The sequence below is a fragment of the Fusarium proliferatum genome (assembly GCF_900067095.1).
Source record: "Fusarium proliferatum ET1 genome assembly, contig: FPRO_scaffold016, whole genome shotgun sequence".
Taxonomy (NCBI): domain Eukaryota; kingdom Fungi; phylum Ascomycota; class Sordariomycetes; order Hypocreales; family Nectriaceae; genus Fusarium; species Fusarium proliferatum.
In genome coordinates, this window is record NW_022194805.1 from 679,921 (window position 1) to 693,677 (window position 13,757).

A 13,757-nucleotide genomic window follows, 5' to 3' on the forward strand; every position below is an offset into this window, starting at 1 on the left:
TTAGTGCTGCCGAAATGGTGCTGGGTTAGATTCCTAAATACTGTAAGCAGGGTGGACAGGATCGATCATACGGCCCGCGACGATGTTTTCCTAATCTGAACTATCTTATTGGACACTGATTTTGATCTTATGTGGTGTCTGTGCCTTCAATTCCTCATAACCATTCGAAAGCAGTAGCCTTCCCAGAAGAGACATCGAACTTTTACCATCATTCCACTTCTTCACGATGGGATTGCTACAGTTTTCAGCTAGTCAGGCTGCAAAGCTACAACATGTGCCCTTTCATTACGGCATTGCCTTACTACTCGCAATGACCTATGGTCTATATCGCATGGTCCTACCGAAAAAGAAGCATAATTTGCCGGTATTCAAACTACGAGACAATAATGTGCTGGCTATTCTTACCGAGGCGTACCAAAAGGTCATTCAGTCCCTGATCCGATTCTAACTTTGAGAGCTGACTCGCTTCTGCAGTACCCGACTTCGCCTTTTATGCTCGAACTGCCAGGTATGGAAATGGCTGTTCTGCCACCCGCCGATGTAGACACCATCCGTGGGCTCCCGGAGTCAGTTGTGTCAATTAAGTAAGTCGGCCGATAGATAATAGCTCGCGGTTCAACTACTGACAGGATTCAGAAAGCACCATTACGATGTTTTTCTCGGAGAATATACTTACATGGGTACCAAGTCAGACGAATTCGACTCAGCAATGCGCAACGTTCTCACCCGAAACACCCCGGCCGTTCTCGAGTCATTCACCGAGGAGGTCGAATATGCAATTTCCAACACAATCGGCCCATGTCAGGACTGGACGCCTGTTATTGCTCGCAAGGCCATGTGCAGAGTCGCATCTCTCATGTCTGGAAGGGCGTTCGTGGGACTTCCACTGAGTCGTGAACCAGACTGGGTCGAAGCCAATGTCAACTATACAGCCGACGTCTCAAAGGCTTGGATGATTCTAAAGATGATCCCTCAGCCGGTCCGGTTTTTTGTCGCCCCTTTTCTCCCTCAGGTACGAAGCTTGAAGCGTCAGAGGAAGAATAATGAGGCGAAACTGGCACCACTCTTGGAAAAGAAACAGGGCTCGTCTCCAGCTTTGGCTAACGAAGAGAAGCCTGTTGGGGGGAATTTACTCGACTGGTTCATTTCGCAGTACAAAACAGCCCCAACTGTTCAGGAGCTTGGCAGAGATCAACTCCTGGCAACATTTGCCTCAATCTACAATTTATCCAACGCCTTGACCTATATCGTCTTTGACCTGGCTGCCACTCCCGAGGAAGACGTCGAGGAGATGCGAAAGGAGCTGATGGAAGTTCTTGGAGAAAATGGCGTAATTGATAAGAACTCACTGGCCAAGTTGAAAAAGCTTGATAGCTTTGCCAAAGAGTCTCAGCGCCTTTGTCCTCCGTCACTAGGTAGACAAATACATCCTCCCACTTTATGTTTCATCGTACTAATCGCAGCACAGTCAATATTCCCCGTATCGTCACGAGTCCAGAAGGACTTAAGACATCTACCGGGGACGTTCTTCCTACAGGGACACGTATGACCATCATGAGCCACTTCATTAACCACGACCCCAAAGTATATCCTGACCCAGAAACATTCGATCCATTTCGTTTCTCTAGACTTCGTGAGGTTCCAGGGAACGAGACTAAATACCAGCACGCATCAACAGGTCTTGACAACATCAATTTCGGGCACGGTATTTGGGCATGCCCGGGTCGGTTCTTCGCCAGCGCTCAGATTAAGGTGGTGCTCGCGCATCTACTTATGAACTATGATGTCAAACTTAGGAAGGGCACGGGCAAGCCAGGTCAGATTCATTACGGTTTGGCAATCCTTCCTGATGCACAGGCCGAGATTATGTTTAGGTCTCGGAAATAGAACCAGTTAGCTAACATAGTGCAATACTAAAAGAATATAACTGTATTTAATTCTATTATAATTCTTTATATATTTAAACATATAATAAAAACTGAATAAAAAGTAAATTAACTTAAGAGATATATTATTATTAAACAATAAAATATTTAATTTTGATATATATTAAAGTTTATAAATTTCATTGTATTTAGATAGTTTATTATAATTTTATTTAAAACCCTATTAATAAATAAGTAAATAATTTAGTTTAGGTAATATAGTTTACATTTAATACTTACAGTATATATTTCAAGTATAAAGCAGTTTCTCAATATAATAAGCCTAAATTTAATTGCTATATAGAAATCTTACTATATACTTAAACTTATCACCTTAAATAATACTTATTTCCATTTCGAAATGCTTGTTTCGGCAACCTTGATAGCTCTGTTCATGAGGAACCTTTTGAAGGTCTATCATTGGTGGCTTCCAACGGGGGAACCAGGAGGCTTGTTAGGCCACCAGGGTTCTCGGCTTTTCGTAATTTGTTTTCGCAAAGCGGGCCGAAGCGTTCCTTCCACTTTACAGATGCCGAAAGTCATTTCAAAGCCGGAAGCAATCACTGCTTGCATGATTCCAAGTTCTCTGAGCTGATTTAAGCTCTCAGGCATAAATCTTAGCTGCAAATAACATATCTAGCTCCTGACTTGAACGCTTGCATTGATTCAACACGAAATGTATATAGATAGCGTTAGCATGGAACGCTCTACATGACTGACTGTTGAGTAAGATCATCAACCCTGTTGCTTCATCTGCATTGCTCGACCGATACGAATTACTTATTCGGTATATTTTACTTTCAGTCAATCTTGCTCATTACCCCCTGTTAGACCATGACCCAGTCGATGTTCACCTTCAACATTGCCTTCACTCAATCCGTGAATCCCCCAGATCAGAACGTTGTTCTCAATGAGACAGAACTTTGGTATGGGATTCGACGGGGAGGCCGCAACCCCCACGACTTTGCACCGTATGTAGCCTCTTGTGAGGTTTTAGCAGGTACAAAGAACGAATTTCGTCGTAAGCTCACCCTTGCCGATGGTGCGGTCCATACAGCGGCTGGTGAGGATCTGATCCAGGATGTTATCATCGCCCCACCGCTTCATGTAAGTGCGCCCCCACATTCCATTCCGAGGCATTGATTGATGTCCGCTCACACCCACCTAGGTTCAAGCAAAAACAGTCTCAACGGGCGCCACAAGTACCTTCCTACTGTCTCACGGCACAAATGGGCAACAGGACGACGAACGACCTGTACTTTTCCTGACAGCCATGTATGAACTCAAACTCGACAACGTTGAGCCTGGAACACAGGCTGCTAAGGATATAGAGGTCAATTATACAGCTCTGGCTAGAGGGGCCTGCGAGAACGCTGTCAAAGATATTCGCAAGTGGAAGACTGAAGGAAAGCTAGCCGCCTGGCAGAAAGAAGACGAAGAAGATGGGGCGGGTGGGCCTTAGGGGGGCGAGACAGTGCTGCACAAGGCTTAGCTGCAGAGTACTGGGTTTTTACCAAGTTCCCTCTACTAATTTAAGCGCTCAGCCACAAGCCTCAAGTGCAAGTACTATACTAGATTAAAGCCGAAGTACGAGCAATTGAAAAAGTCCACAAGGGTTTCATTGATGAACTCAATGTCAGTGAAGTGGGTATTGGTGGGAGAATCTAGCCCATTGCGTGAGCGGACTCGCTACGCGGAATAATTAAAGGCAGTAGTTTTATGCTTGATTGATATTACGAATGACCTAAACTGGTGCAGGCTGCGCTATTTCCGACTGATTTTCGTTTAGCGGACGTGGGATGATGCAACCTTGATGGCCGGTAGTTTTAAGTAGCCAACGGCCTTGCTGAATCATGATTCACGATCCACAACTCTGCCCGGCTTGAGCTGACAGTTCAAGATCTTGAGAATTCAAGAGATTTCGTTGGTTGCTCATTGTTATCGATATAATCGAGCCACTAACGAATAAACCAGGGACAGCAAGAATAAAGTCCCCGCTGGGAACCAAGTCGATCGCACCCATGCTGTATTTATTCTGAAAGGACACATAAAGGGTAGTGTCAGTTGCCCTATTTCCGGCCCTCCTGGCTTCGTGGTGCCATGACCGAAAAACAGAGGGAAAAGCCTGCTCGATTGAGAGCCGCATGCACTGAATGCCATAGTGCCAAGGTATACCAGAACCAACCAGCCGCAGTGAATGGGGATCGGCAAGGCTGACAAGCATGCACATCAGGTTCGGTGCAGTGGAGAAAAGACAGGTTGCGCTCGGTGTCGACAAGCGGGACTCAAGTGCTGCTACAAAGTCTCTATGGTTGGAAGAATGTCACGCAAGAATAAACAAGTATCGCAAATTACAGGGGGAAATCAAGGGCTGTCACAAGAGAATGAGGACCAACAACGAACACGGCATAACTCCGCCAGTTTGGACTTGTCACAAACCGCTCTGGCATCACCTTTGAGTAGTTCGGCAAACTTCGACGCTTTTGATTGCTTTAGTACTGGTACTGGCAGTGCTGCAGGTGCCGGGCTCTACGGCGACTCGACCATTGAGTCCGATAGGTCACATGACTTCCAATCAGGTCTGAACTTTGACTTCAATATGGATCACATGACGCTCGACATGATAGACATGGACGGCGATTCAACCATACACGCAAGCGGGGGGCCACCACCACAATTTCCTCCTAGCCCAGAATGTTCGAGCTCATCAGTAGCTGCATCCTTGGAATCTGCTACAAGGAAGATCCAGTTCGATGGTCGCCAATTTCCTCATGTTGCGGCGCTGTCCAAGATCATACTCATACTTGAACACCATGTCCGGTCCAAAACGCATTCCATCGACGAAATTCTGCGCGTTAATAAAGCATGTTTGACAGATCTAGCCACCATAATGGATCAGAAAGAGTACAAAGCTTGTCGTAGCTGTCACATGACTGTATGCTCAGTGTTGGATCTCATACTGGTGCTGTTTGAAGACATGGTTCAGGGTCAGGCGTGGAGTCATCAACAAAATTCAGCAATCACTTCGCCAGTTTTACAGTTTGGCGTATTTGAACTGGACCCTGAAGAGCAGATTTCGATGACAAAAAGAATACTTCATAAGGAGATCCAGCGAGCTTTGAAGATTGTTTATGAATTGTCTAAGGAGGTTTGTGGAACTGGAGAGGATGGACAAAGGAGGCTCGTTGCTCAGATGTGCACATTGTTTATTCGCAGGGGTGAGCATCTTACAAAGTCTCTACATAGCGGATCTACTTAGTGGTGACTAAACATCTACATAAGCTACTCAAGCCAAAACGAAATACAAAAGCAATACTATACTTAGTCATGTTATGTAGCATCCCAAATAGCTACCTCTGATAAGCTTCAGTCATAACCTTCTTTATTAACACTTATATCCTGTCTTCTTTCTCCTCGTACTTCAAAGCATCCGCGATCCTATCCAAAGCATCAAGCAGTCTCTCCATTGGAACTGCGACCGTCATTCTAACCCAGCCGAAGTGGTTTAGATTCTCAGAAACTTCCTTCCAGCCCGCAAAGCCACGAAGTCTTGACACCACGATCCCAGCTTGTTTCAGCTTTTCAAGTCCCTCATCTTCCTCTTCGAGATTGCTGGCCTGCTTTAACAACTTCACAGTTACATAGGGACCAGCATGCGGATATATAAATGGAGACCCCCATTTACGGAACCGTGTAATAGCAGTTTTATGAGCTTCTTCAAGACGTGTTGCTGCTTTCTCTATGAGAATTGGTAGCTCTTTTGATTTGAGAAGATAGGTTGCTGCGATGGAGGATAGACAGGACGTATGAATAGTTGACAGTAGGTAGACTGAAGCTAGTAAGGCTTTACAGCTGGGATTTTGGCTTATGAGGAATCCCTTGGTAATATGTTAGTTAATAAAATACTTGTAGGGTGAACAACCTTACCAGACGCAAGCCACTTGAACCAAAGTCCTTGCTCAAGCTCCAGATGATATGAATCTTACTTGGAGACAAGGTCGTAAGCTTTTGAGCTAACTCAGGGCTCTCATGAGTCAACCTAAGCGCCGAGGTGAAAGGCACTCCGCGATTACCGTCATACCCATGTTTTCGTTGCAGGTCACTCATGGCGTATAGTTCGTCAGAGATGTAGTGTAACCCATGTGTTTGACAAAAGACAATTGCTTCCCTGAGATCTGTTTCATGGTAGCACTGGGCAAATGGATTATGTGGATTGGTCACGATAAGAGCTCGCACACGGCTTTTGTCTGAGACACTTTCATATGCTTCATTCAAGGAAGAAGCTAAAGAGCCTTGAAGTATTTCGTAGTTACACCCATCGGTAGGTATCTCGTACTTTGTTATGACTGGCACTATCGTTATTTTGGCCCGGAGTCTGAAATGGAAATCAAAACCGTCTGCGTCTGATTAGTCCTTGCCTCGAGGATTGAATGGCTTACAAACTCCAATACGGTGCGGGTACCAACACAATATCCCCTTCATCACAAATGCTGAATAAAAGTGAGTCAAGACACAAGGTGGCGCCAGGCGTAGCTACTATGTGCTCTGAGAGGACAGGGTTGAGCGGCTTGAAGTAAGTGTTGAAGAAGTCAGCTGCTGATGCAAGCAGCAGTGCGTCGCCACCAAAGCCTTTGGAATAAGACAAATGCTAATGTAGAGATGAGCTCCATGATCCAAAAGGTAACATGACCTGACACATACGTCTGCAGTCAGGTGGTTCTGAATAGCTTCCGTGCAGAGACGTTGAAGCTCAGGCCTAATTAACCAGTTCTCAGCTGTGGCAAGGTCTATCTTATCAGAAGATCTGTCGCTTAGATTTGATGAGACTGTTGGCAAAACTGCGGCCACAATGTCTCTCATGTGAGGAGAAAGAATCTCAGTTAAGGTCATAATTTAAATAATATTTAGAAATATTTCAGATACTTATTTTAACACACTATAGTATTATATAAATTAATTCAATGTATTAATATCTCTATATCAAAGCTATACTGGCTTTCCACTTTGAAGCTTTTGTATATATCTGGCTACTGGTGATTCTCTGACCGCCATGCTCTACTAAGTCTCCGGTCGGTAACCCCTGGTAAGGCTCCGGCCGGTATGTCCCCGCTAAGTTTCGGGCCGTATAAGATTGTGCATTTTGTATCGCCTATCCCTCAAGGTTCGCGACATCCTTAACAGGGATGGTCGTTTCTCCAGAGGCGGGTTAACGTTGACTTTGTTATCCAATACAGTGTAATGCAGGGTAATGCAGTAGTCATTTACGCAAGGCAAGGGACAGATGGTTGAAGATCAATCAGTTGAAAGACCAGATCAATGATGGTGAGTCTATTAGCCATAACGAGATAATCTATGAAATTGCCTCTCCTGCAGGATAAAGAATTTGCTTTTTATCAATAAATGTGATCTAAGGCTGCGGAAGCTTGATACCTAGCGCAAAATCCGGTCGAAATCGAAATCACTTTCTAGTAGCATCTCCAATGTGGCCTTTACCCTGGACGCAAGATCTTCCACCTCAGGTAGTGAAATGCACGAGTCATCGTACTCTATCCTAAGCGTAAGGCTACCATCTGGAACCTCCATAAACTCAAACATCAGCTTGAATTTGGCACCATTCGCCCATATATGGCGAGATTCAAAAGATGGGATATCCAACTTTAGTTGGCTAACCATTCTGTCATCTAGAAACGTGACCATTATGTCAAAAATGGGATGGTTGGGATATTGGTGGTTTACGCCAAGCTCATTAACAACGCTATCCCAACAAGTCGCATGTGCCACTGCGGCCTGCATAGAGCATTGAGTTGATTGAAGGAATGACGAATTTCGAGTGGCCTTGGAATGCTTTAGTCTGACAGGCAAAGGTTGGAGAAACAGCCCAATAGTCTGTAGTTCATCTTCGGTTTGTCGGTGCATTGAAGGCATGCCAATAACAGTGTCCATATCATCCGCATCTTGGTGAAGACAAACAGCAACAACTGCGATAGCTAACAGCTGATTACTGCAAGCCCTGGCTGTAGATAGCTTCACGATAGAACTCCAAAGCTGGGAGTCAAACTGTATAGTGAAGGAGCAGCCCCGATACGTGGTTCTCAATGGTGTATCACGTAATAGCTTTGGCGCTTGAGGTAGATCGCTTAGATAATCCCTCCAGAAATGAATAACAGATTCGGATGTCGCATCCATCAATGACGTAGAGTCCGCGTAGATGGGCCTCTCTTGCACCGGGTGCCCATGATAAAACCGAGAAGCATCCTGAAGTAGAAGACTGAGTGTAGTGTAATCTGCTACAACATGGCTGATGACAACCATAAGCTTGTTCCTGGCCACAAAGACACGTATGGGGCTTTCCTGTGTCAAATCAAAGGGTCGGTTTGCTTGTTTCCAAAAGTCAAAATCGGACAAAGCTTCAATGCGTGGTGGTGCTTGATCAGAGTATCGCTTTGAGGCCTCCCCATCGAGTTTGAATCGCGACGATAGGATTTTGTGTCTCTGCAAGACTTGATTCCATGCCCAGATCAACCTGTCTCTACAAACCGATACTTCAATGAAAGTGGAAGCGAAACAGACGTTGAAAGAAGCAGTCCCTCTTGGAGATTGGTACTTGGCGAGCCACTCGTGCTCAATGGGCGAGACCCTGTCCCCAAGCCGCGCGCAAGATACAGCCAAAGGCTTTGATTGGTCTGGACCAAGCAGGACCTGAAGGCTATCTGACAGCCCACGAACCGACGGGTTGGATAGGATCAGTTGAAGAGGTATTCGCGTCTTGAATGTTTCACTCAGTGTTTGAGCAAGGCGTATCTGTTTCAAGGAGTGTCCACCCAAACTGATAAAGTCCGAATCGAGAGATACTCGCTTTGTGTCTTTTATCTCCAGGACTTTGCAGACAACACAGGTGACCAACCGCTGCATGTCGCTCAAAGGCTCACTATGGCTCTGTGGAAGTCTTTCGCAAGCATTTGAAACAGCGCGATAGTCAACCTTTCCAGCTGGCGTCATGGGAATATTGTTTAGAGCAACAAGGTGATGTGGGATGGCGTAACGGGGCAAAGCTGAGGATATCTTGGCTTTCAACTGCTGAATGTCAACACCTTCTGGCTGAACAACTGCCACGAGCTCATCTTGCTTTCTAGCTAGGGCAACACCAGAAAGTTCGGGGGCTGCTCGCGAGATGCGAATCTCCAAGTCATTCAGATCCAGACGATATCCACGCAATTTGATCTGACGGTCATTTCGACCAAGGCAACATATTTCACCAGCTTCGGTCCAGTACCCTCGATCCCCTGTACGATACATGGTTTCTCCATTTCTCATGATGGTGTCAGGGAGAAATCGCTCTTTAGTTTGGTCATGAAGACCTACGTATCCCCGGGCGACTTGGACACCTGCAATGTAGATCTCACCGATCATACCTTGTTGGGCGAGTTTTCCCTGCGAGTTCAAGATGTAGACTCTTGTTGTTGGGTTGGGTGTTCCAATGGTGACTGCATCGTCAGGAGTCAACCGTTTGATAGTTGCTCCGCCAGTACCCTCGGTAGGGCCATACATGTTGTATAGAGTTTTGACAGAGGACCAACGATCCGATACTATCTGAGGAACCGGTTCGCCAACAAGGTACACCTTAATGTTCTGTTAGTCTTAGATTAATCATCAACAGAGTGGCTCTTACCCATTTCAGCATCGGATAGTCCTCGGGGTTCAGTACCCTAGCGATAGAAGGCGTTAGAATCGCCGAGTGAGCCGTGTCCAAAGCACCCAAGGGATCAGCACTAGACGGTAAAACCAGTGTTGCACCATGTGTCAATGCGGAGAATATCTCATGAATGCTTCCGTCAAATGCAACCGACATGACCTGAGCAATGCGAACTCCAGGCTGAGCAAAGAGTCTCACCTCAAGGTCGCTCTGGAAAGCAACCAGACCCTCGTGCGTGCATACAACGCCCTTAGGGGTCCCAGTGGAACCAGACGTAAAGCAGAGATAGGCATTGGCCCATGGCTTGGGTGTCTTGTCGCTCTTGTCTAGGCTTACCGTAGGATCTGCTAGAATTGAGTCTATCGAGTCGCATAAATCACACGTCGATGGCGTTTGGCAAAGCTGGCATGCCTTTGGAGTGAGGAACAACTTGGCGTTGGCATTCCGAAACATGGTTGCTCTCAATTCTGATGGAAGAATCGGATCCAGTGATGAGTATACACCGCCTGCCTTGAGGATACCAAAGATTGCCACGATCCAGTTGAGCGACTTGTCCGAGTGAACGCAAACAATGTCACCTTCGGAGATCATCGAGGCAATTCTGGAAGCAGCACGACTTGCCATAATGCCAAAGTCACGATATGTTACTTGTACAGCCCCGTTGTCGACTGCAATACCATCTGGATGTTTCTCTACACATCTGTTGAACAAGCTGATGAGGTCGTCACTGACCGAAGACCTTGTGGTTCGGCCTGACATGCAGTTACCGAACTTGGTCAAGAGGGCTCGGCTTGGTGCTGACACGAGAGCCTCCATAGCCACCCCGACGGGCGTGTGTACTTTAGTGATCTGTTCAAGGGCGAGTTGATAAGAAGAAGTTATTCTCTCAGCATCCACAGTGCGGAGTTTGTCCGTATGGTACTGGAATTGAAGACTCTCAGTGTTTACAGTTACGCCCAGCGGGACATCGCTCTGCTGAGACTTGGACGTCGCAACTGGTCGAATGTCGAATTCAGACCAGTCATTGTGCCATGTCTCGACAGACAGCGTCGAGTCATATCCCCGACCAAATCCGTGGTCGGTGCATGTCCAGGAAAACTGCTCAAGGTCAAGAAGGCTCCTAAACAGTGAAGCCAGAAATTCTTGAACTGTAGCATCTGGATCTACAAATGTGTACAGTGGCAGCGAATTGATCAGAGGACCAATTACCTTGTCTGAGTTTGCAATGGGGATATTTCTTCCACTGAGTAGAGCACCGAAAACAACAGTCCTGCAGTCTGAGAAGCTAGAAACGACAAGCGCCCATGCTGCATAAAACATGGTGGCTAACGTGACATTGGAATGCTTTGCTGCCACTTCCAGGCGACCTCGCATGTCATCTATAGGAAGCGTGATAGTTTTGGCCTCGTTGAGTTCATTGTTCGTGTCAGGCTTAGGTAACTGTAGGGTACCCTTGGCCTCGGGATAAAGCTTCTTCTGTCGCGACCAAAATTCTTTTGCAAGGTTGGCGTTATCCTTTTGGTACGTTTTGAGATCTTGTGCCCATTTCCAAAAGGATGGCATGGTGCTTGAGGAGTGGCCGCTGGCGACTCTTAGGACGTTGCGGAGGAGAAGCTGGACGGAAATGCCGTCGATCAGAGCATGATGTACTGTCCAAATAACTTCAGAGGTACCGTTGTTCGTATCTTGGGTTGTAACGGTGAACCTGGAACCGATGAGGGTTGTCTTTGCCTCGTCTTCTGATGGATCTTCGACCCACACAAAACGCGGATGCTGAGTACCAGTAAACGGCGCAGCCCAAGCCATATCAAAGATATCCACTCGATCGACAATAAACTTCCAAGCTGCGCGAATTTTATTGATGTCTTCGTTGCGATGCACCATGGTAAACCTGATCATGTTCATTCGACGATCCTTAAGAGTTCCATGGACCAGCGCCAACTGCATCTCTGTGGCCTGCTGGGCCCCTTGAGCCATCGATATCGGCTTGAGACGATAGGTCGACAAGCTTTCTTTAGGTGGAAACACTTCATTTTCTAACGTGGCCACGGAGGAGCATACGCTTGAACATGACGTCCTACAGCTAGAGCCGTTCGGGCTGGACAAAACGTCTGGCTCCGCGGGAGAGACTGTCTGCCAGTCGCTCTCAGATAGATGAGTTGAGTACTCTGCTGGTGTTGAATCAACCTGCAGGTCATAATTTCCCATCGATGGGTATTCGAAGAGGCTGAAAAGATGCTTAAGTGAAGGGCTCGTGAGGATCATCTCTCGCGTGACCATTATTCCTCGTTTACGGAAATGGTTCGCCAGCGACGTTGCTTTGAGCGAGTCTCCTCCATTCTGAATGAAACTGGAATCAAGTTCCAGGCTGTCGATGACAACATTTAGGATTATCGCCACGGTGTTGAAAGCTTCGTTGTTCATCAAGCTGTCCATGGTGCAGGATGTGTTGCTATGTCGTATTGGGGCCTTTACTAGATACTCTGAATACATAGTTACGCAAGAAGCCAGTAGTGTTACTCCTTTTTGGTTTGCTACCGTGATTCTATCATAAGCGCTTCTGCAAGTCCAAGCTGCAGTTGCCCCGGCTCGCGCTACACCGGGCCATCGGTGTCCTGCATCACTGCAGTACGACTCCTTCGGCCCGTCGGTTGTTAAGAGACTAATGCCCGGAAAAGCAGCTCATAATGCTAAATATCTCTCAACTTTGATCATTTGTTTCTCTCTGAAACCAAAACGGTTTTTCTTTTTTTACACAAGCTAATACAAGCGCTCTTGTATTTCTCTTGCAATGTCGACTGCAAACACTACTTTTGACGCCCTTGTTATAGGGGGCGGTCCTGCCGGACTATCGGCAGCAACCGGCCTCGTGCGTCAGGTGTACAAAGTAGCCGTCTTTGACTCTGGAGTTTACCGCAATGCCCCGTCTAACCACATGCATAACTTCGCCGCGTGGGATCATAAGTCACCTGCCGAGTTTCGTTCAAAGGCTCGGCAAGACCTCTTAGACCGTTATGCAGACCTATTCCAGTTTGTTGATAAGCAGGTAGAAGTTGCGAAGAAAACCGATTCTGGTTTTGAGCTTGTCGATGCGGATGGGATTACTTGGACAGGTCGAAAGTTGTTCCTTGCTACAGGATGGAAGGATCTTTTCCCTGATATTCCCGGTTACTCTGAATGCTGGGCTAAAGGAATGTGAGTATCGAATCCCAAGATGGAACACTAGATTCACTAACGCCATCAGCTTTCACTGCCTCTTCTGTCATGGGTATGAGGATCGAGGCAAGCCATCTGCAGGTGTCCTGGGTATGAACTTCAGTGGTAGCTCACCCATGGCACTCCATCTTGCTCGCATGGTCCTACGACTCTCTAATAAAGCCGTGATTTATACCAATGGAGGGGACAGTCTTGGAGAACAGATCAAGTCCGACCTCACAGCCACTGGTACAGAAGGGGCCAAAAGTCGCATCACGGTAGACAATCGAAAAATCGTGGGGCTTTCAATGAAGTCCACAGACAGCTCGGACATTGTGATCAAGTTCGAGGATGGATCGGAGGTGGTTGAGGGATTTTTGGCCCACGGGCCGATGGGGCAGATTAATGGGCCTTTTGCTGAGCAGCTAGGACTTGAACTTACGCCCACGGGCGATATTAAGACGGAGGGTCAGATGTTTGAGACTCAGGTCAAGGGAGCTTTTGCAGTGGGAGATTGTGCTACCATGATGAAGGCGGTGTCCCAGGCAGTTGGTATGGGATGTTTGGCAGCTGGTGCTGCGGCCGCTCAACTTGGCGCTGAGCTGGCTTGATGGGATGCATTCACATGATCACTCTGCTATTCTTCATAATTGAGGTAGACCTTGAATAATTTGAAAGTATCCTCTTGAATTAGTTTACATAAAGTGAAGCCCTTATTCTACGCGAGCCTAATAGTCCAACACCACAGTTATTGGCTTAAACGGTTATTCTTGTTATACGTCGCACTCATGAACACTTTAAATCTTAGTGGATAGCCTCTATATGAATTCTTTCTATGTTATTTCGGTGAATTTGAATGCCGACAGAGTCTTACTGCTCCGGGGTTTCTATTAAATACGGGCCGAAAAGCACATGCCGACCATTCCGCATAGAGCTCCTGTCGT

At 46.7% G+C, this 13,757-nt stretch overlaps 6 protein-coding genes across 6 annotated transcripts; 4 read left to right on the top strand and 2 right to left on the bottom strand.

Annotated features, from left to right (window-relative positions):
* Window positions 1-310: 310 nt before the first annotated feature.
* On the top strand, window positions 311-1,887 carry FPRO_08819 (uncharacterized protein; the record flags this gene model as incomplete). Its single annotated transcript, XM_031224710.1, has 4 exons — window positions 311-421; window positions 475-584; window positions 637-1,415; window positions 1,469-1,887. 4 exons carry the CDS (start codon window positions 311-313, stop codon window positions 1,885-1,887), a joined length of 1,419 nt encoding a protein of 472 aa, XP_031089942.1.
* An 884-nt stretch (window positions 1,888-2,771) lies between these two features.
* FPRO_08818 (uncharacterized protein) lies at window positions 2,772-3,387 on the top strand (the record flags this gene model as incomplete). The annotated part of the gene is made up of 2 exons (XM_031224711.1): window positions 2,772-3,032; window positions 3,094-3,387. The coding sequence occupies 2 exons, from the start codon at window positions 2,772-2,774 to the stop codon at window positions 3,385-3,387; spliced, it is 555 nt and encodes a 184-aa protein (XP_031089943.1).
* Window positions 3,388-4,245: 858 nt separating this feature from the next.
* Window positions 4,246-5,184, top strand: FPRO_08817 (uncharacterized protein; the record flags this gene model as incomplete). The annotated part of the gene is made up of 1 exon (XM_031224712.1): window positions 4,246-5,184. One exon carries the CDS (start codon window positions 4,246-4,248, stop codon window positions 5,182-5,184), a length of 939 nt encoding a protein of 312 aa, XP_031089944.1.
* Window positions 5,185-5,317: 133 nt separating this feature from the next.
* Window positions 5,318-6,815, bottom strand: FPRO_08816 (uncharacterized protein; the record flags this gene model as incomplete). Its single annotated transcript, XM_031224713.1, has 4 exons — window positions 5,318-5,803; window positions 5,853-6,322; window positions 6,369-6,573; window positions 6,627-6,815. The coding sequence occupies 4 exons, from the start codon at window positions 6,813-6,815 to the stop codon at window positions 5,318-5,320; spliced, it is 1,350 nt and encodes a 449-aa protein (XP_031089945.1).
* Window positions 6,816-7,355: 540 nt separating this feature from the next.
* On the bottom strand, window positions 7,356-12,054 carry FPRO_08815 (uncharacterized protein; the record flags this gene model as incomplete). The annotated part of the gene is made up of 2 exons (XM_031224715.1): window positions 7,356-9,545; window positions 9,595-12,054. The coding sequence occupies 2 exons, from the start codon at window positions 12,052-12,054 to the stop codon at window positions 7,356-7,358; spliced, it is 4,650 nt and encodes a 1,549-aa protein (XP_031089946.1).
* Window positions 12,055-12,409: 355 nt separating this feature from the next.
* On the top strand, window positions 12,410-13,424 carry FPRO_08814 (uncharacterized protein; the record flags this gene model as incomplete). Its single annotated transcript, XM_031224716.1, has 2 exons — window positions 12,410-12,813; window positions 12,863-13,424. 2 exons carry the CDS (start codon window positions 12,410-12,412, stop codon window positions 13,422-13,424), a joined length of 966 nt encoding a protein of 321 aa, XP_031089947.1.
* Between the last annotated feature and the right edge of the window lie 333 nt (window positions 13,425-13,757).